General features: G+C 36.3%; 3 protein-coding genes across 3 annotated transcripts; 1 reads left to right on the plus strand and 2 right to left on the minus strand.

The window, feature by feature from the left end:
* Window positions 1-4,319: 4,319 nt before the first annotated feature.
* LOC144437285 (mRNA cap guanine-N(7) methyltransferase-like) lies at window positions 4,320-13,455 on the minus strand. Its single transcript, XM_078126209.1, has 9 exons — window positions 13,416-13,455; window positions 12,931-13,022; window positions 11,424-11,685; window positions 10,615-10,733; window positions 9,716-9,897; window positions 8,561-8,725; window positions 7,576-7,693; window positions 6,639-6,836; window positions 4,320-6,247 (listed from the first exon to the last, which is right to left on the minus strand). Exons 1-9 carry the CDS (start codon window positions 13,420-13,422, stop codon window positions 5,924-5,926), a joined length of 1,467 nt encoding a protein of 488 aa, XP_077982335.1. The 5' UTR covers window positions 13,423-13,455; the 3' UTR covers window positions 4,320-5,923.
* A 347-nt stretch (window positions 13,456-13,802) lies between these two features.
* On the plus strand, window positions 13,803-15,610 carry LOC144438233 (hydroxysteroid dehydrogenase-like protein 2). Its single transcript, XM_078127278.1, has 3 exons — window positions 13,803-14,474; window positions 14,733-14,874; window positions 15,316-15,610. The coding sequence occupies exons 1-3, from the start codon at window positions 13,940-13,942 to the stop codon at window positions 15,488-15,490; spliced, it is 852 nt and encodes a 283-aa protein (XP_077983404.1). The 5' UTR covers window positions 13,803-13,939; the 3' UTR covers window positions 15,491-15,610.
* A 1,940-nt stretch (window positions 15,611-17,550) lies between these two features.
* On the minus strand, window positions 17,551-22,770 carry LOC144437945 (UDP-glucuronosyltransferase 2C1-like). The gene is made up of 4 exons (XM_078126979.1): window positions 21,910-22,770; window positions 19,375-19,594; window positions 18,491-18,710; window positions 17,551-17,830 (listed from the first exon to the last, which is right to left on the minus strand). The coding sequence occupies exons 1-4, from the start codon at window positions 22,768-22,770 to the stop codon at window positions 17,551-17,553; spliced, it is 1,581 nt and encodes a 526-aa protein (XP_077983105.1).

The following is a 22,770-nucleotide window of genomic DNA, read 5'->3' on the forward strand; positions in this document are numbered from 1 at the left end:
ATTTATTTTGGATTTTTAATTTATAAAATAATTTTATCATGGCTTCCTAATACTGAAAAATCACATTTGAAACAACATATGTCAAGTCCTCAGTTGTTTGTAACTCAATGAATTGAAAAAGATTAATAAATGTGTAAAATGTTTGTTATTGTATGTACAATAACAAACTTTTTTTGTTTTACACATATATGAGTTTTTTGCAATGTATTGGTTACAAATACAAATTTTATCAATGTTGTTTCACATTGACTTTTTAAGCAGAAATTTATGATAAAATTGTTTTATGAAATAAAAGTCTAAATTAAATATAGAGTACCTTTGTGTTCATAAAGTAAACATCTGACTAGTATTAAATTATGAAATTGAAAGTATACGATACATACAAATGAATACTGGAGATGACAAAATCCCCCCCCCCCCCCGGATCCCCAACAAAAATGAAAATAAGAAAAGCCTGAAAAATGAAACTTGACTCCATAGTGGCCTGTCATTCTTGAATCCAGGATATTCTGTTATGGAACAGCAAGGTTTCATGGCCATTGATAGACTGCAGAAAATATTTTCATACAATTTTACAGATGGGATTTTTACATATAATTTTGTGTAACAATTATGATTTTTTTTTTATTAAAATTTTTGATAGAGGTCATTTCAAATTTACATAAAGTGTAATCTCCTTAGATGTTCATAACTACAGAAAGCAGAGGGTGATGTGATAACATGTAACAACATAAACCTTTAGTTTATATTGAGATCAAAATGTGTTTGTTATGTCATTCATTAATCTGCCTGATGTTACCACTGAAGTACACAGATGTGTTGTGTTTCATACCAAGTGTTTTCATTATGAAACATCTTGTCTATTAGTAATAGTGCATTTACCTGGAATCTAGTTTTGAAGTGACTATTGGTTCTATATGACTCTACTAGCCATATAGCTTGTTTATATGGCATTGACTGTGACTCCCTTTATATGGCTGCAGCAGTCAGATCTATAAGACAAAATATCGATCCACACATTATGCAAGAACCACCATTCAATAAAAAACTGCTACCAATATTTGCTGTATTCAAGAACCATCCACGAATGGAATTTACTACCTCCCACTATCCGTGCTGCAACAAACATGGGATGCCTTCAAAACATTGCTACAACAAGTAAAGTTACAAGACCTGATAACCAAAGCTCACCATAAACTGTAAACATTCAACAGGACATCATTTCCACCACTGACCTGTGTGTGATAACTGCAAGGTGTTTTTACACAGTATCAATCAGAAGCAGAAGCTGACTGTGACTTTGATAGTGGTTGTCATCTCAGAAGACAACAGCTGTTGGAGTCACAGTCAGAACCATAAACAGGCTGTATATATACTTGCCAGTACTCTTAACTCTCAAAGTTTGTTGTGTTTTGACAAGATCTCTCCTCCAGAAAGACAGGTGGCATATGGTAAACTTTCTGCTTTATAATACATAGTGACTAGACTGCTCTTGAAGCCAATATGATATGCAACTGATGTACAGTAATTTCTTGTAACCCACCAACATTTTCTGTTCTCTATCCCTTACTATGAGGTGACTCAAATGAAACCCCATTTTTATCATTTTGAACAACAATCAAAACATTGTGTTTAATTAGAAGGCACTTGGGTTAGAGGTGATGTGATAGCTAATAATGACATTTCAGCAGCCCATTCAAATGAATGAATGAATGAATGAACAAATGAATGAATGAATAAATGAGCAAATGAATGAATGAACAAATGAATGAATGAACAAATGAATGAATGAATGAATGAATGAATGAATGAATGAATGAATGAATGAATGAAAATATTGTATATTTTCATTCTCGACATTGTGTGGCTTAACAATTTATCGAGATTAAAATCAAGTCAATAATAATAATAATAATGAATGAATTGATGGATGGATGGATGGAGGGAGGCAGTGAATAACACAAGTCATTTGACATGTTATATTTGAAGCTCTGGTAAGTGATTCTTGGTTCTTCTTCTAGATGATGCTACTTCATGTGCATATATTTTGTTATTGTTCTGTCAGATTCTTTGTGTTTAACTGGGATAAATAACCCATACTTTGATTGGATATATTCACTATTGTAAAAAAACCAAACCATCTTCAATAAACTGTACATGATTTCATCCTTACTTGTAGCATTTATAAACAAATGATAAAAGGTTTAGACCTGAAGCACCAGTATTTTTTCAAAACACCTTTTAAACCATAAACACTCATTCTCACAAACCTGAGGAATGAAAAATACTGTACAAGGATGAATTGGTAATGTCGCAACGAGGTTAGTGGTTTGATGTGAACTATCTAATTTGAATACTCTACCTGTATGATTTATTGACTAGGATTTACAAATGTGTACAACTGTAAACCCTCACCCTTTAACACCATCCCTGCTCAATCATGGGAAATTACAGGCTGTTACTACTCTGGCAACCGAAGTCTCAGTTTACTAAGATTGACACAAACTAACATTTAGTGTTGTTTAAACCTCAATTGCCAGAGTAGTCTACTTTTTTTTAAAGATCTTAGTTGGGAGTCAGAATGGCTAAGACTTCAACATGGTAGATTTATTGATATGATACAGCCTGAAAACTAGTGACAGGCAGAGCTTTGGCAAAAGTACCGTAACATACTTGGATACTGAGACATATTAACTTATATTTGTCTTTGTTGACTCAAGGAAAACATGCATGGGGGGGGGGGGGTGTAGGGGGTGTATAAATGAAGAAAAACATTTGAGAATTAGATCATTATATCTATGCAAACCTAAATATCACTATTTTTTGTTATTCTTCTAAGACCTAAATATCACTATTTTTTGTTATTCTTCTAAGATAATGTTTTGACTATAATTTCAAGCAGTGCAGAACAATTACTGCTGATGTATGTAGCAACATACAACAGCCAGAAAATGAAACCCATATTTTCTCTCTTAATGGATACATCTTGGCTTGCAAGTGGTGTAAGGATTAATAGTAATGTGTTTTGGTTTACATTACGTGCAAGGTCACGCATCTGTTGTGGCTTAGAGTTTTAAAATTAGGTGTCAATCAATCATGAAGTTACCTGAAATAGAATTTTACCACCTAGGCAGGTCGTCAAAAACAATCATACATTTTCTTAGTCCACAACATGTCTTACTGTAGGCTCATGTGAGTCAACTTTCTTGTTCTATTTTGACCCCTTAGCAAGATGCAAAATGCTATAACAGGAACACAGAATTCATTATTACCTAATTTTGAAATGTCAATTGACACATACTGTTTGGATAGAATCGTTTGTATTGTAATGTCACTTGAACAAAACAAGAAGCAAGCTGTTTCTGCATTCTTTTAATTTGATGCAAGGGCAAAACATACACTGAATACTATGTCATCATGTGACTTTATTGGTTTGCGTGAGACTGCAGGTAACTATTGTGGATCTACCATATCAAATTATGTATACAACCCAAGTATGTATACATATTTCCCCAATTCTTTATGGGTGATTGTCAGATCGTCTCAGCCATTAAGACCACAGATGATGATAAGTATAGAAACATGTGTACACATGTCACTCACGTGCACAGGAACTAGCAAGGGATAAAATGCTGACACCAATCACTGCAATAGTTATAAATCTGGTACATAGGATAATTATTTGTATAGTACTTTCATATGGTAATAGATTTATTCATGTTACTGTGAAAAATCTACCATGACAAACTAAAAGAATCACAAACTAACATTTTTGGTGTTGTTGCATGAGGTAGATTACATAAATGGATGATAGCAATGCCTTGGTTATGCATGATGTGGATACATTTATCCTGTAATCAAGACAGTATTAACAATGAATGAGGGTGAATGTGCAACCACTTGAGGAAAACTTGTTATCAGTGATGCCACCCTACTGTGAGTGTAATTACATCAATGTCCATTGATAACTTTTAATATCAACATGTTCCATAACACCAACGTAAAGGGTTTCTGTATGTATCACAATCGTTTATAGCATCCATATCAAGTGTAAAAGTATACTGTTTCATTTGCTAATTGACAACATTAGAAAGGCCACATGCTAGGATTGTAACTAAACCAATTGAAACTGTATACTTTTACACTTGATATGAATGTTATCAACGAGTGTAGCACATATAGAAAGTGCTTTACTTCAGTGTTACTTCTTGTGAGAGTTTTAGTTTGTGTCTATGTTTAATTGTTAGTAATTAATCTAGACTACCATCATCTTATTTCTTCATCCAGTGAAGGAGTCTGGACTGTACAAAAAAATCAAGAGCATTTGTTGAAAAATGAGGCATTTTTATTTGATGTTAAAACAAATACATCCATTCATAAAGATGTCATATTCTTAGTTGTGGGTCTCTTTCTCAATTTCTTATCACGGATGTTTGCCAGAAAAATCAGTTAAACTTCATACACAATTTCACAAACAAGAAATGATAACATTTCACAACACTCATGTATAGATTGAAAGATTCATCATTGTGGTAGTTTAGTAATTATACTTGTGGTCGTTTTCTACAATCTCTCTCACCACGTATAGTCAAATTCTAGTTTAATCTCCTGCTGGGGAAAGGGTGAACAGTGCATGTCAGTAGTATTACATCAGACACTTACAGGCGGTTGTAATTGGTTACTTTGTTCAGTTTACTACGAACTCAACCTCTAGTATTAAAGTAAGTCATGTGAGAATGCGATAACGTCACCACGTTTATATCAACACTCCAATAGCATCAAACTACTGCTGTCAGTTCTAAAAGAAAGCCATTTGACTATATGGTGGAGAGATCATATTCTAGAAAATGACATGTATAGTTACTAGACCATGTGGGGGGTCCTTAAATTACCCACTATAGGACGAAATTAAAGAAGCACCAACAATGATGATTCTTTCATGCTAAACTTTATATGGTGGAATTTTGGATCAAAATCAATCAACTTTATCATGATTATGTGATAGTGACATGTAGAACACTGAAAACTTTACTTATACGATAACAGTTAAATCAAGCTACATAAACTGATACTCTGTCTCTCTGAAATCTTACACAGAGCAAACAACACAAAAAATAACTTCCCTGTAATTCTAACATTTACACAAGTCATCAATGAGCAAAAATAAAACACATCACAACCTCTGTTATCATAAACTCCACCATGAATTCCATCTACCTAGATTTCATGCCAAAAAAATATAGATTCCAAATTCTTGTTAACCTGAAAAACAATTTAACCACCTTGCTAGGCAAAAATAGCAATCGTTTCTCTCGCTTTTTTTGGAGGGTAATGCCATGACGTCCACTCTGTGTACTACATTATGTATAACTTGTGGCATGTGTGAGAATAAGTCAACCTTCTTGTTCTATTTTGACCCTCTAAGCATGAGGTAAAATGCTATTGTAGGTATCAAGAGAATAAGTTTACATTCTTGTTCTATTTTGACCCTCTAAGCATGAGGTAAAATGCTACTATAGGTACTGAGAATAAGTCAACCTTCTTGTTCTATTTTGACCCCCTAGCATGAGGTAAAAATTTTATTGTAGGTATCAAGAGAATTGAGTAGATAATGAATAGTTTAAATGAACAAACTTTTCTGAGGTCCACTAGCAAGTTTGCTAGCAGGAGATTAAATTTTCTAATTACGTAGATGCAAAAGAAATGATTGTGTTCCTGAATTATCAAAAGATTGAACAAAGTGTTGATGCAAGTCATATAGTTTGTTGAGATGTACAGTACCTATTGGCATTCAAGATGGTGGTGGGCGGGGGGGATGATTGATGGTGTAGAGGTGATAACGGTGATAATGTTCTTAACTTTTAGCATTTGCTTCCATACTATGCCTTGAGTAATTATTTTCTCTCTGTTATTCATTCAGTTTTCATTTCTTATCTTTATCTGACTTTTTCACTTTGTGGCTTGGTTCGTCATCGGACGAATGATACGGACTGCGACTACGTGATCTACTAGAATCACGCAAAGGGCTTTGTTTCCTCTTGGAGGTCTTCTTCGTTGGACTCTTAGATGACTCTCTGTCTCTTGCCCTTTCCTTCTCTTTCTCTCTTTCCTTTTCTTTCTTTCTCTCTTTTTCTTTCTCCTTTTCCCGCTCTTTGTCTTTTTCTTTCTCAGACTTCTCCTTTTCTTTTTGAAAGGCAAATATGACGTACATGCTGTTGGCTTCCCATTCTGCTTTAGTGAGAGTACCCTGGCAATAAGTAAAGAAAATAAATAAGCAATGTATTTTTCTGTTCAAATGGGAACTTGACAGTGCAAACTTTTAACAAAGCCACTTGCACAGCTGTGAGGAATCATTAGTCTTATTTTCAAACTGTCTATATTTGAATAATAATGTCATGTGCACTTTGACCTATGAACTTCCATTAAGTCTTTTCTTATGAATATGTAATGAGTACACCCAAATACAAGTGTTCGTGTAGACAACATACCAAATGTGGTCAAAATGTAAAAAAACAGCAGTGTCAACAACTACTTAGCATCAGACCAACATGTATTTAGTGGAAATGTTACACAGTTCTTGTCAAATATTGACTGACTGATATAATGAAAAACTAGTCTTTAAAATACCCAATACTTACAATCTTTGGTGATCTTCGGTATCTCTCATCATCTGACGAATCTGAATAGGAATCAGAATATGAATCTGAATCTCTTCTTGATCTCTTGCTTCGTTCTTCTTTTGCCTTCTTCTTGGCATCTTCTAAGAACTTCTTTGCATGTTTGTAATCTTTACTATCAGTACTGACAAGGTCTGTTTCCCTATCAGGTGGGTATTGCTGTAAAGGTATGCATACAAAACCAGATGAATGGCCACTTGTCAACAAAATACAGTACAATATTTCCTTTCTGTCTTGAATTTTCACAATGTTTACTCAGTTGCACTCATTTTCCATGAAAATCAAATAAAAAATTTCCCAATGCATGTCTTCTTAGACATAAAAAATTAAGTCTCTAAAAACAGTCAATTTTTTTTCACCAAAAATAAAATTCAGTAAAGTCACTAAAAACCAAGATAACTCTTTATCATGCAACAGTGTACAACCTGTAACAGTCAAGTTAAGTGATTCCACTGTGTGTCACATTCATTTATAGTGTTCATATCAAAATGTAAAAGTACACTGTTTCAGATACTTTGATTATAAGCCTAGTATGTCGTCCATGTAATGTAGTCAATTTTCAAACAATAATGCCAGCTAACTGATAATTTCTTTTAAGTCTATTTTCAAGGAGTGCCCTGGTCTTTTAGAAGACCCAGATCTGCACTCTGAGATGTCGAACAAAAGCAAGGATGACGGTACCTCTGGTGCACAGTTGAAAATGCCCTCAATGTTCACCTTAGGTACAATGTGACCTACAGTTGTTGCTTATATACGAAAAGAAAGCCCAACAGTCTAGCAGCTAGACTGGGAGTGTCCATACCAGGAGTAAATCACAATTGTACAGGACTTCAAGGAGTGGTTTAAATTCAAAGGAGTGTATAAACTCTGTCAGCAACCTGTTATTTTCATCACCTACCTCTAATGCCTGCATCCTACTGAGTAATTCTTCATTTTCTTTATCCTTCACCATGTCTTTGAAGAACTGAGCAAAAGTCTTCTTGTACACTAACTTCATTTTATACTTCTCTGCCATCCTGTAAACACATTGGGTGAAATTTTAACTTCTGTCCGTGAGCTTCTCTAACAATTTACTATGTTTTTTGAATATTATGATCACTAGTAAAACAACTCATGTGATGATACACATATCTATATTTCAACGTCCTGTCCATTGAAAATCTTAAAAGTATTAATCTTCACTATCAAAAATCACTTTATACTGAAAAGACAGACTAACACAATATGATGAAAATATAAATGGCAAGAAAGTCTATATGATAGATGACTTATGGTCTTATCTTTGACAAGTAAAGACATAAACTAAAACTACTATGACATGTAGTAAATCATGAGTAAATGAATGAATGACAGGAGTGCCTTGGTGATGTGGTTGTAATCACCTGTAAATTGAGACAGTGTAAACACAGGAAGTTGTATTCAAATAAACCCCTGCATGGCAGTCTTCCCACAGACTGGAAATGTACACTCAAAGTCTACATACAAAAATACATCCCTGCATTGGTCTTGCTAAAGACTGTGCCATTCTACTGTGAGTGTAATCACATCAACATCCACTGATAGATTACCGTCAATATGTCACATTAATAGAGTGAGCTTCTTCTGTTTTAGTATGGCATGTTGAAAGTAATCGCACCAGAGTAACGTAATATGGTTAGCGTTAGGGCTAACCCTATATTATCATTTGTAATTGACAAATCCCTTGATCTCTACTCAAATCTGCACAGAGACCCAACTTTACATGTATTATTGTCTTCATCTACCAGTAATATGTCTCTGTATGCAAAATACATGAATACAGTTTCTCAGAATAATTGTTAACAGACCCATAAAACTCTTCGGAAAAGCCAACATGTACATTTCCCAAAACAAAGACAACTTACTTTACAAGCAACGGGAAATAGACCAGGAACTCGGGGCAGTCAACAACACCATGTAATGAGAAATGATACTGGCAACCAAATAGAGGAAATTCTTCTTTGTTTTTAAACGTCACTTTGTATAGATCATTTCCATATGACAGGCCATCAACTTCTTTCAGTCTCCTCCTGTGTTGTAAAAATACAAGTGTGTTATCCCTATTAAATATAATTGGTTTACTTAGCACTAAATAGTATACCATAATTGATCAACGATCTGTTGACAGAAAATTGCCAAACACTAGACATATATGAATAACGATAAACAGGTGAATGCTAGAGCTGTTCCCAACAACGTACTTGAAGATATGTGTGTGAATGCTTTCAAGAAATGGCAGCCTCAAAATGATAAAAACACAATTTTGATGAAAAATACCGAACTAATGGAAATAGGTGTTTGACTCAATAAAAATCAAGCGGGTAAATCAAATTGTCTGTAGAAACATGATGTGAATATTTTTTCATGTTTTTTTTGGAATTTCTGTGGCAAGAATATCATTAAAACTTTATTTGTAGTTTCAACTACATGTTATAATAGCTTAGCTATTGACATTTTTTTCAGCAATTACACTCAAACATGTCACATTTTCTATTCACCATAAATCCGTCCATCAACATAACAAGTCTATAGAATGTGCTGGTAGTGTACATAAGAGAACAACATATGAACTTCTCGTTATCACAAAAATAGAAAACCTGGGCTACCATGAAAATATCATACAATGAGTCATCTGAACAGCAATCACTTCAATACAAAACCACCCATGCATATTTCATTGCAAATCTCTGAGAAAAAGTCATGTATTTCAATTTTTTAGATTTTGTACAAATTTTCAGGAACAGATTTGATACTGTTTATAATTTGACATAGTCTGATAGCCATAATCATCATTTTGTTACAAGGTGACCTGTGAACTTAAATGCATGCTGGGTATGGACCCTCCATGAAACTACACATGTGAACATTGTTTCATCTGCCATCCCTACCATGCTATTTTTTTCCTTCCTTGTATGGCTTAGCAGATAGGAACTGACATGAATGAAGGTTTCCGTTTGACATCAACATGTCGGACTATATCTCAACAAAGTCCTACCTATCTACCCCAAACTTATACTTACACCACTTCATATGAATCAGGTGTTGTACCAATGAAGTAACCGCCTGGTTTTAATCTTTCACATAGATTTCTCAGCATAGTGTCAGCTTGCTGGTAGCTTTCAAAGGCATAATGCAATGCAAATTGGCAGCTGGTGATATGGAACATCTGATCTGGATCCTTGTATCTTTCTTTAAGTAAGGCCTAGATGAGAAAATAGAAACAAAACCTATTGTAATGATGCATCATATCATCCCTATCTACATATAACAATACCTTATATACTCATAACAATACCTTACACAATATACCCAAACTCATAACAATACCTCATAAACAGTAAGCCCTCTACGCCAATTTGACGTGCCACTGACACACACAATTTCTAGTGACACACCAAAATTTGGTGTTCCCCTACCTCTTACTATGTGTTGACTCACAAGAAATGCAAGTTTTTATCACTTTGACTCACAACAACAAAATTTGGCTATCATAAGAGGGTGCACTGCTCATAAGGTGATTTGCTGTGAATCAATCAACATTTACACATAAAAAATATCTAAAATATTAAATAGTAATAGCATTATTCTGCATAGTTATCGATAGTCTGGATGCCAACATGGTTTCTAACTAAACAATGTCTGGTCAAAGTCCCTCAATCAGCACAGAAAGTTGTTCATCAAATCAGTGAACCTCAGCTGCTGTAGTGACGTAAACAGTGTATAAGTAGCACCCTGAGCTGACAAATATACCATATTTGGACATTATGCAACTGCCTGAATAAACACTAACTTTATGTCAGACTGTGTTATTCATGGTTAGAATTTTGTGATTGATTAACAAAGACATGATACTAATGACTGTGTTGGTGGCTGTGGATGACTGTATAGGGACAACCAAGTTATCAATGGAATGACTTACTTTGGAACAATCAGCAGTAATAAACTGACAACGGAACATTCTCTGTCTGGCTCGTCTGGCACGTTCCAAATTATCTTGATATCTTCGTTCACACTGGATGACGGATGTGGCAGCTATATCTGTACAACACAAGAAGAACACATACCTAGAGATTCAGATATGGAGATGGAACAATCATACATTTCAAAAACAAAGTCAAGCAAATGAATCATTTCTATTCAAATAGCAGATGTAGTATTTATATTTGTGGTGTCATTTACTTCATGTAAACATCAAGGAAACATAAGGAGTGACATTTAACTATTTTTATAGCTTATTTTTATAATCTTTGAAATGCGAACATTTCTGAAATATAGTACTACACAGTGTCACCATGATTCATCATTATTGCTGCCACCACCGCTACTGCTAAGCAGTCACCACCACTAGTCTAAGCCAATTTGACGTGCCACTGATGCACACAATTTCTAGTGACACACCAAAATTTGGTGTTCCCTATTTTCTACCATGTGGTGGACTCACAAGAAATGCCAGTTTTTCTCATTTTGACTTACAACAACAAAATTTGGCTATCATTTTAAAGGGCACACTGACCACCAAAGCCACCACCACCACCACCAAAATGTGTATGTATCCTTTGCTACTTGTTTCCTAGGTGATGGTCTGCCATCAACATTAACAAAACAATTAACAATGGATACACATAGTTCTGTTACAAATATTTTTTTTTTTTTTACAAATGTTTACACAGTATTGACACATGCATGATTGATACAAGAAAGAAAGAATATAATATGTATATTTGATACCTGCACAGACTAGTCTATCTATATGTGCAATTCTCCATTTCAGGATATCACCACCTTTCCCACATGCCATATCAAGTACAGATATCTTGCAATCATCTCCTCGTCGGTCTCTTATCTTCTGTACGATGTCAGCGATGCATGCACTCTTTATCCAGTTGTTAAAGTTTCTCAGGTAGAAAATACGACTCTGACTGCGGGCATCAAGTCCGGCTTCCTCAAGTTGATTGTAATGTTTAGCGACTTTGTCACCAACACCTTTGTCCTATTTCAAAAAGAAACCAAAACATCAATGTTACATAAAATTGTTACAATTCAAGAGTTAGTATGTGCCAGTCTGTGTGACACAATATTCATTTTAGTTTCTCTGAGATCAACTACGGTATTACTAATGGTGACGGATCAACTCATCCCAATTTTAACTCGTCCCATTTCAACTCGTCCCACTCAACTCGTCCAATTTTCAACTCGCCCCATTTTCAACTCGCCCCAACTCTTTACAATATAATTTACCTGTGCATATATGAAATCGAACCTAGTAGTACTCAGTTTGAGGGTCTGTGGTATCTCGTACTCCACTAATGAAGTACCACTTGCGCTGTAAACACATACTACAATACTTAGTTGCGTTAACTAGGGAGAGGAGACAAGTTTCCAAAACCCGTATGCGCGTAAGTCGTAAGCGTGTCAGTCACTAATATTCTCCCTGGTTATTATCATTATTATTTCTTATTTGGGTTGTAAACATTAAGTCCTAATGTGAAAAATGATATTCCATGACTGAGGAAAGTTGTTGTGCTAGTATAAGTTCTAGATCTAGCAAACACTTAGCCAAAACCCACACCACTTTTTGCTACGAAATGTTACATTTGCTATGCTTCACCTGGCCACGTAGGTAAAATCATGTAAATGTTTCGGTACCAGTACTTCGCGTCTATGTATCGTTTAGATTTATAAACTTTTACTAGTGTTGTTGGGGCGAGTTGAAAATGGGACGAGTTAAAAATGGGGCGAGATGAAAATGGGGTGAGTTGAAATTGGGGCGAGTTGAAATTGGGACGAAGTGAATCGCAATCTTCATCATAGGCCAAGTTGAAAAAAAAATTGTTATATTGGTTTGTTGTCATCATTCTCTCTTCTTCTGTTATACACCTAGAGATCATATAATTGTTTCACAAGAGGGCCAAGGAACCAGTAACACATATTACAGTTGTTACATGTAATAGGTGACCATAGCAAGTGTATTCTGTTGGTTATTGTGACACCATTATTGTATAAAATGAATACAAGGGACATGTTATTTAAAATTAAAATGCTAGAGTACATTGTCCAACCAGACGTATACAAGAGAGCGGAACATCCCCAGTGACACTGTGATTGTACTGAACCATTGTACTCAAGACAACCTTCTGTGTTTAGCATGCGGTATAATTGAATCGGGTGCAACGTGTGTTGCCACTTGATGTTCATTTTATACGTAGTCCTAGTATCACCTATTCAATTTACTTACCCGGTCATCGTCTGAACTGCTATAGCTTCGCGATCGAGAACGACGGTCTCGGTCTCTCGATCTGGATCGGGAACGTGATCTCCGTCTACGATCTGAAACAGGAAAGGGGGGAATCGTGATTTACTCTATTCTGAACTGTCTATTTATGGTATTGCAAATTAAATTATATGTACGTTGCAAGTATTATATGCATATTAACAACATCTGCACTTATCAACTTCGTTCGCGACATTCTTAAGCGCCATGTACAATGAAAGTGGCACTGGTATAATGCAACGCCGAGACCGTTGACTTTTGTTTATATTTTCAGCCTTTCTCCGGACACAGAGGGCATGCGGTGCTCGACTCGAAGGAACCAGTTAAACATCGTAAAGGTTACTGCTACAGGATCTATTTTACGAAATTCATGCTCTCCCTGTCAATTTTGAGTTTACTTTATCTCTCCAATGAGAAATGTTTCCAAAAAATAGAGAGATAATACCAACCTGACATGTTGATTTCGCTGAAAGCGTGCTCACAGCAACACTGAGGTGATTTGGCAAGATTCGTAGCACGTGGTTCGTTTTTATATCTCAAAGATATGTCTTCATGATCTTGGAATTATTGAAATATATCGACAAAATTATCAAATAAACTTTCCATAGAAACTCACATATAACTATAATTACTAATCACACAGTATCTGTGTTGAAAATTTGTAATCAGGTCCGGGGCATAGGTGACGAACGACAGTCTACAAATACGAAAATGAACTTTTGTGCCAACATAAGGACGCACTGTGGAGATCCATTGAGTGCGAGTCAGGAGTCCTGGTTGGGGGTTGTATTCTTTGTAGTTCTCTGGGCATGATTGCAGTACCCGTGCACAACAAATCATTGTTTTTATCGAGTTTATAGGTATCAACTAGATGTAACTGCTTGATTTGCAACATATATCACTGGTAACTATTTTTTACTAGTGCAACACGACCTTCGTGAACTAGCCGGCCGTCTGATTTTTAACTTCCAGTATGTTGGGGGCGCTGGTCATCGGTGCGAGTAGGGGGATTGGACGACAGATAGCTATCACTCTTGCAAAGAACGGCTACCAGGTGGGAGTTGCGGCTAAAACAACGCAAGATACGTCAAAGCTGCCTGGAACAGTGTTCAGTGTGTCAGAAGAAATAAACGCTGCAGGAGGTCAGGCGATACCAATCAAGTGCAATGTCCGAAATGAACGCGATATCAAGGAAGCAATTGAAATATGTCTATCAAAGTTCGGGAAACTGGACTTTGTTGTCTACAACGCCGGTGCTATCAAATGGGACAAAGTTGTCGATACACCCTTGAAGAGGTTCGACTTGATGCATGAAGTGAATCTCCGAGGCGCATATTGTCTAATTCAGGAAATATTGCCCAAGTTTCTGGAGCAAAAGTCTGGCAAGATTTTATTGATTTCACCACCGATCTACTCGAGATTCTTCAAAGGAAAAGCGCCGTACGCGGCTGGTAAAATTGGAATGACAGTTTTGGTGAATGGTTTAGCTAACGAACTGATGAATACAGGTAGAGTAAACTGTAAATGCGTCATTACCACCAAAACATATGATTACTAGATTATGTATACAACTAAAACAACATGTGACAAGACAAGTCCAGAAATTATTATGACGATATCATCTATTCTTTATTCACTGCATGCAACATACTCAGTACGGTTAAGTACTATGTGATGAAAACTCACACATTCAAGATTACTTCCAGAAGTATATGCATGACATTATCACGATCTCAACATTTTAACAATTCCTTTATTTTGTATAGGTGTAAGTGTCTCAGCACTGTGGCCAGCAACTGTGATCGACAGTCACGTGACCAGAGTAATGGGGACTAATAAGGGTTTGATGAGAAACGCTGAAATCTTCGCTGATGCGTGTCTGGAAATAGCCAAGGACCAAACTGATAGGTAGAATATGTTATCTGTACATTGTGCCAATGTCAACAACAACCAATTGTCTGGCTCTACATCAAGTTTGGTCTGTCTTTTGAGCTCAACTTCAAGTTCAACATCCCATTGTACTTTACTTCACTTCACTTTACTTCACAATGTAGATAATTATGTTGGGTTCTGATTAAAGTTAAACGAAAGGCCATTCTCGAAAATCAGAGCTGATATTTCTTCCGTGACACTGCTAAATATCATCTTGACTGTGCCGTAAAAGAGGCTGTGGTTTACAACAATATTTATAATGCGTAAATGTGGTTTAATGGCTTTCTCCTATAAAGCTAAACATTAGCATCTTTTATGATATTCTACAGGTCCTATTTACACTGCATACAACACACACACACACACACACACACACACACACACATTAACCCACCTGTCTTTCCTTTTATCCCATAGGTTGAATGGTCAGGCTTTGCTAGACGAGGACTACTTACGAAGTGTTGGCGTGACCGATTTCAGCAAATATCGATGTGATCCCGATGTTGAACCACCGAGGATGATGCCAAGACAGATCCCATCACTCAGGGTAGCAGAGGAGGACGAGGCAGTAATGCCAGATGCAAAATTATAGAAAACTGTGAAATCTAGGAAATCTCAATATGACCGAGAGATTAACATTGACGTGATTAGTTTATGATCACATTGGTATTGACAATGGCAATGACATTCTATCGTGAACAAGTCTTTAATGCGAAAGTAACATTTTTTTTTACAATGAATCGAATGTTCCTTATGACTAAATTCATTGTTTTCCAAATGGATATGATTTGAAAATGTATTTCAGTGAATCATAGGCAATGTCTAATGTCTGTGATTTAATAAAGTTCGAATTTATGATGATGATGATGATGATGATGATGACGATGACGACGCCGACGAGCGGTGGCGGCGACGACGACGATTAGCTTGTACATTATGATATGACTTCTAGGAAGGTAAAGATTCCAGTTACTGCTAGGATAATGTCAGCCACGAAAAGCAATCGTTGCAACGTTACTGAAAACAAATTTGTCGAACAGGTGTCAAATGTAGCTATGTTGCTATAGCAAGATGTTTGTTAAGCGAGATGATAAACAGTACTGTAACATTTTTTTTCAGCCAGACAACGCCATGTTTCAGGTGACATGTTTTGGTTGGTAGAATGAAGAAAATGTCGCCCTCAGCCTAGAATCCCTTCCCGTCCCGAACTAATAGAAATGTATACACTAAAATTATCATGTACTGCAGGCTAACTTAGACGGATTGTGTTCCTACATCAAATGACTTTTTCTTCGGTACATGTTTGTTTACAACACAAGTTACGTACAATATAGATAACCAAACACAAGATGGCTATCACGTCTAACAAGAAATATTGGATAAAATTCAAATTGAACCCCTCTGCTGAGAGATGCTGGCCGCCATGTTTGGATGACGTGTTTGATACAGAAGACAGCTGTATACCCTCTATGGATACCGGTTGCGTTTTCTTTTGTAGCTGAAAGGGTAAAGACAAATAGCACACTGTAAAATACAATTCTTTGAATTTATCAAATAGAAATTAAGAGTGTTAGTCATTATCTAATTCTCAGTTTTGACACAGAACTTGAATAGTTCGGGATGGGATTTATTTCTGAAATACTGGTTTGCAATTATTGAGTTGATATTAATAACAAAAACAAACAAAAACAAAACAAAAAATGAAAAATAACACAAGCTACCGGTATTTGAGTAGGTAGTCATGATAGTTTAATGAAATTCCTCATATTCTAAGACAATAACCAATTACAGACTGTAAGAGGTAACAGCAAAATATTCTGCAGCAATGCCAATGATCAGTTGTTGAACACGTGTTTCGTCACGGCAAACGTCACAAACTGGCCTGGCACTAACAATAATACGGTATAAATTTCTGACTGTGATTTGATACATAGAATCAACATATCTCTGAAATGCGTTTTCTGACCACACTGCAACGTTTTTGTTTTTAACAATCCACCCGCCTCTGCGATTACTTAATTGTAAGACAAGTTTGTATTGGGGTGATTTTGGAGAAAAAAATTCGGCCAAAAAGAAATTACTATTTCCACTTGAGGAAATGCGTCAGAATCCGATGGACGCCCATGATGAAAAGTCCAGTCAGACTTATTTCTGCCTTTAGTGCACTTGTATTGATTACTGCTATACACCATCTTGACAGTCCACTGGTGGAGGGGCTATGTATAAACTTAAAGGAAAAGTCCAGTCAGACTTATTTTTTGTCTTTATTGCACTTTTATTGATTACTGCTATCAATTAAAGGAAAAGTCCAGTCAGATTTATTTCTGCCTTCAGTACACAAGTCTTGTATTCTGGTTACTGATATCAATTTCAATATGATTTTGAGTGATAAAATAAAATAGCACTGTGGTAACTTACTCAACTTTGAAATCTTGTAAACAAGCCCTACTACACTTGACATGTGTTCAGCCAATTTAGGGATTAGGGTTTATAGGGTCGGAAAAAGCTTCTATGATGACATCACAAATACCCTTGTTTTTAAAAAAGGACAGGGCTTTTCCTTGAAATAGCGCCACCCTTAGTTTTGCATCACTCCTGTCCTGTTCAAGAACATATATAAAAAAATTATGTTTTTTTTTTCTAAATAATTAATCAATTAACCTTTTCTTTGCTACCTGTTTGTCTACAACACAAGTTAAACAAGTATATAAATATCTTTCTGACAATAAAAATGACAACAAAGACAACCAAAAACAAGAAGGCTATCACATCTAATGAAAAATATTGAATAAGATTCAAATTGAATCCCTCTGCTCGGAGATGCTGGCCGCCATGTTTGATGACGTGTTCGATCCAGAAGACAGCTGTATCCCCTGCCAACATCGGTTTGTCTCTATGGATACGGGCGAGACGCAGCGCGTTTTCTTTGTAGCTGAAATGGGAAAGAAAAATACGGGATTTTATCCGGCGTTGATTGTAAATAGTGATATCAGTATTCATATTAATGAATATAAAACACCGTGCATTTGTAAGAATCATACTGAATCGGAAAAGTTGTAACTTAATACATGTACAGTTACTATGACAATCATTTGCGTCAAAAGTTATGTCCGACAAAAGGTCAGGTGATTTGATTAATTCTTTGAGCATTGGGTGAAGATGAGGTTCGATGCGGGTGTGTGAGCTCATGCGAAACCATTGGAGGGGAGTGCGTGTGTGTGTGTGTGGGGGGGGGGGGCAGCCCCAAAATAACAAACCCATTCGAAAATGTTCTGAGGTAAGGTATAAAGGATGAGATAAGTATTCAAAATACGTCTTTGTTATTTTGACTTTGGTCTTGAAAGATAGTTTTGAAAATATACTCAAACTTGTCGGCCCGAGGTTTTATGCATGTACAACATGAAAATTTCGTTTTAGCACAAAGCAGGAAATTAGTGGTTTTAGTCAAAATTCTCACGATTGCCTATCCGGACCATGTACAACAAAGACAACTGTATCTTGTATTCAAGGTTTGTGTTAACATAGACCCTAAACTTCATTTTATGAAGGGTCTGTTCATAAACGTTTAATTTTCGTATTATTTGACACTCACCTTGGATTCTCCACGACGGTCTTTATAGCTTCGTAGAGTTCATCTGAGGTCAAAGTACCAATGTTCACAGTCACAGCCACACCTTTCTTTGTGAGTCTGGCAAAGTTGTCGAACTGATCCCCAAACAATGGTACACCAACCATTGGTACACCGTGACACAAACCTTCATAGACACCATTCATACCACCATGCGTCACAAAGGCTAATGTCCTGGGGTTTCCTAAAATTGTAAGCACAAAACGACCTTATGAAACCGCCATTAACTTTGCACTGAATGCACTGTTTAAGATCAACAGTTTAAATTTTTTTCGCTTTACATAATTTTCGATTTGGATGATGGTTAAGACTTACCGTACTTTATCTCCAAGAAAAATAAAAAGTCGATGAATACAGGAATGTCTTATGATCTATATTGATGACGTATTTGACTGACGATGAAATTGTCGATATTGTAAATCTGATTTGTAAACCAAGAACATTTCGATACTAGAAAATTTTTCGATTTGATCTTCAAGTAGTTCGCAAAGAAATTTTTTTACTAATTACAGACTGGTACATTGTGTTCATGTACAAGAAGGAATATTGGTCACCACTTGTTCTACGTTTTTTGTTTTCCAGCGAAATAAGCAAAAATGTCTTAATGAAAATTTCCAGGTTCAAAGTATCATGACATGTCGTGTTTGTTTGTTTGTTTGTTTGTTTGTTTGTTTGTTTGTTTGTTTGTGTTTATGTGTATACTGAACCTGCTTATCATAAAATTATTCTGTCATGCCCATGTACATTGGTAATTATGCAGACATGGATGCCACTACGGCATCTACACGATTTAGTTTTCTCGTGAATTAATCAACCATGCCGTAAGAATCGAACTGTATCAACTTTACCTAATAGATCGTTTTGTGGCATCCATTTGGTCAACTTAGTATTGTTACCCAAACTTTTAGGTGTTTCTCCTTCATATCTCATGATAACCTTCTGAGGTAGTCTGGCCAACGCTGCTGTCAGCATTTCAGCCACTTCCATGTCAGATCCCGGATTGGCCTTGGAACCAAAGGAAAACACTACGATTCCATTCTCGGCAGAGTTAACAAATTCTTCCAATTCCTTCCAAAAATAATTGAGAAATGTCAAAGTTGACTTGGTTAAGATATTTCGAGACTAGTTCGTATAATATATATAAATTAAATCCCCGCTGAAAATTAGGATAGGGTGGTAATCTGCCCAACGTGAGAAGGACGGATAACATCCCGACCCGAAATCACAAATACCCACATCTTGTGGATATAGCATCTTTTATTATGTGGATATACGAGTTTTATCCGGCCAGATTAGCAAAATCTGAGCGCATCTTTTAGAAATCGCAACTTGGAAGTGGTACAGCTTTTATATTATCATAATATATATTACAGTACTCGTTTATTACTCGCGTGCAATATAGCCCGTGGGCAATATGTTAATTCACTTGTAGGGCAAGTGCCCTGGATATTCCTATCTGAAATTATGGGAGGTTGTGTGTTTAGATCGGGGCATGTAATACCGTCGGTAATCACCCTAAACTGACCACCAAAAGAGTGTTCCTCTCAATAGACATGGAGTAGTTTCTGTGTTCTTGATGATATGGAAAACATAATCAAAGTGGCCAAGTTTGGTGAGAATTAAAATTATCATGCTATATTTAGTCAAAACACCGTAAATCCTAACGAATAATTATGCAGAATAAAATGCGGAATTGCCATTTACACGTAAAATGAGAATGGTTTTCAGAATCAGAATGAAATTTACATTTCATTCACGTTTCTATGGATTATGGTATCTCATTGTAATCCACACCGTACACAGTACACCAGGAGTGGAGTAACCTATCTGTGAAAGGTCAAGTTCTAAAGCAGATTAGACCACAGGGTAAAGGACAAATAATCAGTTTTGTCCTCGCGATTTTCCGGATTTCTAATATTATTTTCTGTATATTTCAAATAAAGTTTTAAATACTGTTTCCTCTCATTGTTTTCTTTTTTCTGTTTCCTACCTGATATCAATCGTCTTATCTGAATATATCAGCTTTGTATTAATTAGTAGCTTGCGAGAACAAACTCACTATTTGCCCAAATTAACGCATTATGCCGTGAGTGTAAACATCTACTGATCCGACTAAATGGTAATACGTGTCGAACCAGTAGATGTTTACACTCAAGGCATAATGCGTTAATTTGGGCAAATAATGAGTTTGTTCTAGCAAGCTACTTATTAATGCAAAGCTGATAAACTCAGATAAGACATTGATATCAGGTAGGAAATAGAACAAAACAGTGAGAGGAAACAGTATTTAAAACTTTATTTGAAATATACAGAAAATAATATTAGAAATCCGGAAAATCGCGAGTACAAAACTGATTATTTGTCCTTTACCCTGTGATTAGACTGAGCACGCCAATTGCTAATCCCTCCAATCGCATAGGATGATAACGAAAGAAATTAAACACAATTATATCAGTGACTAATGCGGCGACATTTATGTAAAACTGACCCGATGGAAAAAGAGGAGAAGCGATTGGTTCGTGACTCTCGAAACTCCCCATCAATTCTTATTGAACATGTTTTTTAGGTGTGGATTTAGTATCATTACTTCTACATATCTCTCTCTCTCTCTCTCTCTCTCTCTCTCTCTCTCTCTCTCTCTCTCTCTCTCTCTCTCTCTCTCTCTCTCTCTCTCTCTCTCTCTCTCTCTCTCTGATAAACTTACATTTATTTTAATTGAAGTATAATGATAGAGTCGAGTCCATGTTAGAAGGTAGTCATCAATATCTTGTTATCTGATGCATTCTTTTAGACATGTACACATAGTGACTACATTAGGATGCTCCTGACATACATATTATTACATGTACAAATATTTTGTAGGACAAGGCAATATGAACTGCTAACAACCATACAAATATACAGGCGAGAATAATGGAGTTACCCAGGAGCGCCATTGTAGATGTCGATAAAATATAACATACACATACTTTGAACCTCGGACCACCAAACATGTCGAGTTTGATGAACATGACTCGATGGTGGAGTGTCCATGGTTTGCACAGACATTATTTACCGATTACATAACTAAGTACAAACGAGAAAGATTTGCAGTATTCTAATTTCTATAGAACATTTACGTAATGTCTGTTCACCTACATTGAATCTAGTCTCACATTTATCATCACTATAGAAGTACGAATGTCCTTGTAAATGCTATGTATGCTCAGGATGTGGCAGGTCTAAAACACACAGAATGTCCATTCTCGCGAGCCAGAGCATATAACCCCCCTCCCCCAGGGAAATTCAACCATCCAACGTGAGCTACATTGCCGTAAGGTGGCAAGTGGTTTACGACGATGAGAAAGTCACAACATTTCAGTCCTTTTCCAAACTATACTTACCTGGCTGAGAGGAGACGCCTCCTTAGCCATCAAACCACCAAGGAATATAGTATTTGGCATTATTGGCCGGGGAAATTCGAGTGCCCAGTCCACACCAAATAGATAAAGTTCGGCACTCCCTAAAGATTCTCGTATACCTATCTCTGGTTTAATATTGTACATCTGTTTTATCTCATCGTAAGCGGGATAGAGGAAGAGGTTCGCAAAAGCAAATCCTACGACATTGACCATAACATTTTTCAAACGCTGCATGAAGTTCATTCTGTCGGATAATCCTGACAGCATAGCGGGAACGTAAGACATTGGTGTCGGTACGGTATGATATGTGTCTAGTGGAGATATAGGACGGTTGGTTGAAACAGCAACAAATGGAAGGGAAAGCTTCTGTGCAATGAGAGCATGACAAAATGCAAAGTTATTGGCGACGATAATATCGAATTTAGCAGATTCCAAGCGTTGTAATAGCTCTTTGTTTTCAAGAATTTTTTTGCAGTCTTCTTTCATACCATCGACCATTACCATGGTGTCTTTAAACTCGAATTGACCTCTGACAGCTTTGGAAAAAAGCGTCGCCTCAGCTTTATCAAATAAAGCCGTATCCAGTGCTGAGTGGTACTTCTCGAACGTGAACAGTTTCTGTGTCTGTGGTGTCTTCTTCAAGTCATTGTGATTCTCCCCTAGTAGAAAGGTGACATCGTTACCGGCGTTTGCAAGATACTCGCCGATTTTAGACATGTAGAGATAGTGACTACCTATGGATCCTCCTGGTAGTACAAGTATTTTGTAAGACCAGGCACCACGAGCTGCCAACAAACATACAATTATACAGGCGATAATGATGGAGTTACTCTGGTATGCCAT

The sequence above is a fragment of the Glandiceps talaboti genome, chromosome 7 (assembly GCF_964340395.1).
Source record: "Glandiceps talaboti chromosome 7, keGlaTala1.1, whole genome shotgun sequence".
Classification (NCBI taxonomy): domain Eukaryota; kingdom Metazoa; phylum Hemichordata; class Enteropneusta; family Spengelidae; genus Glandiceps; species Glandiceps talaboti.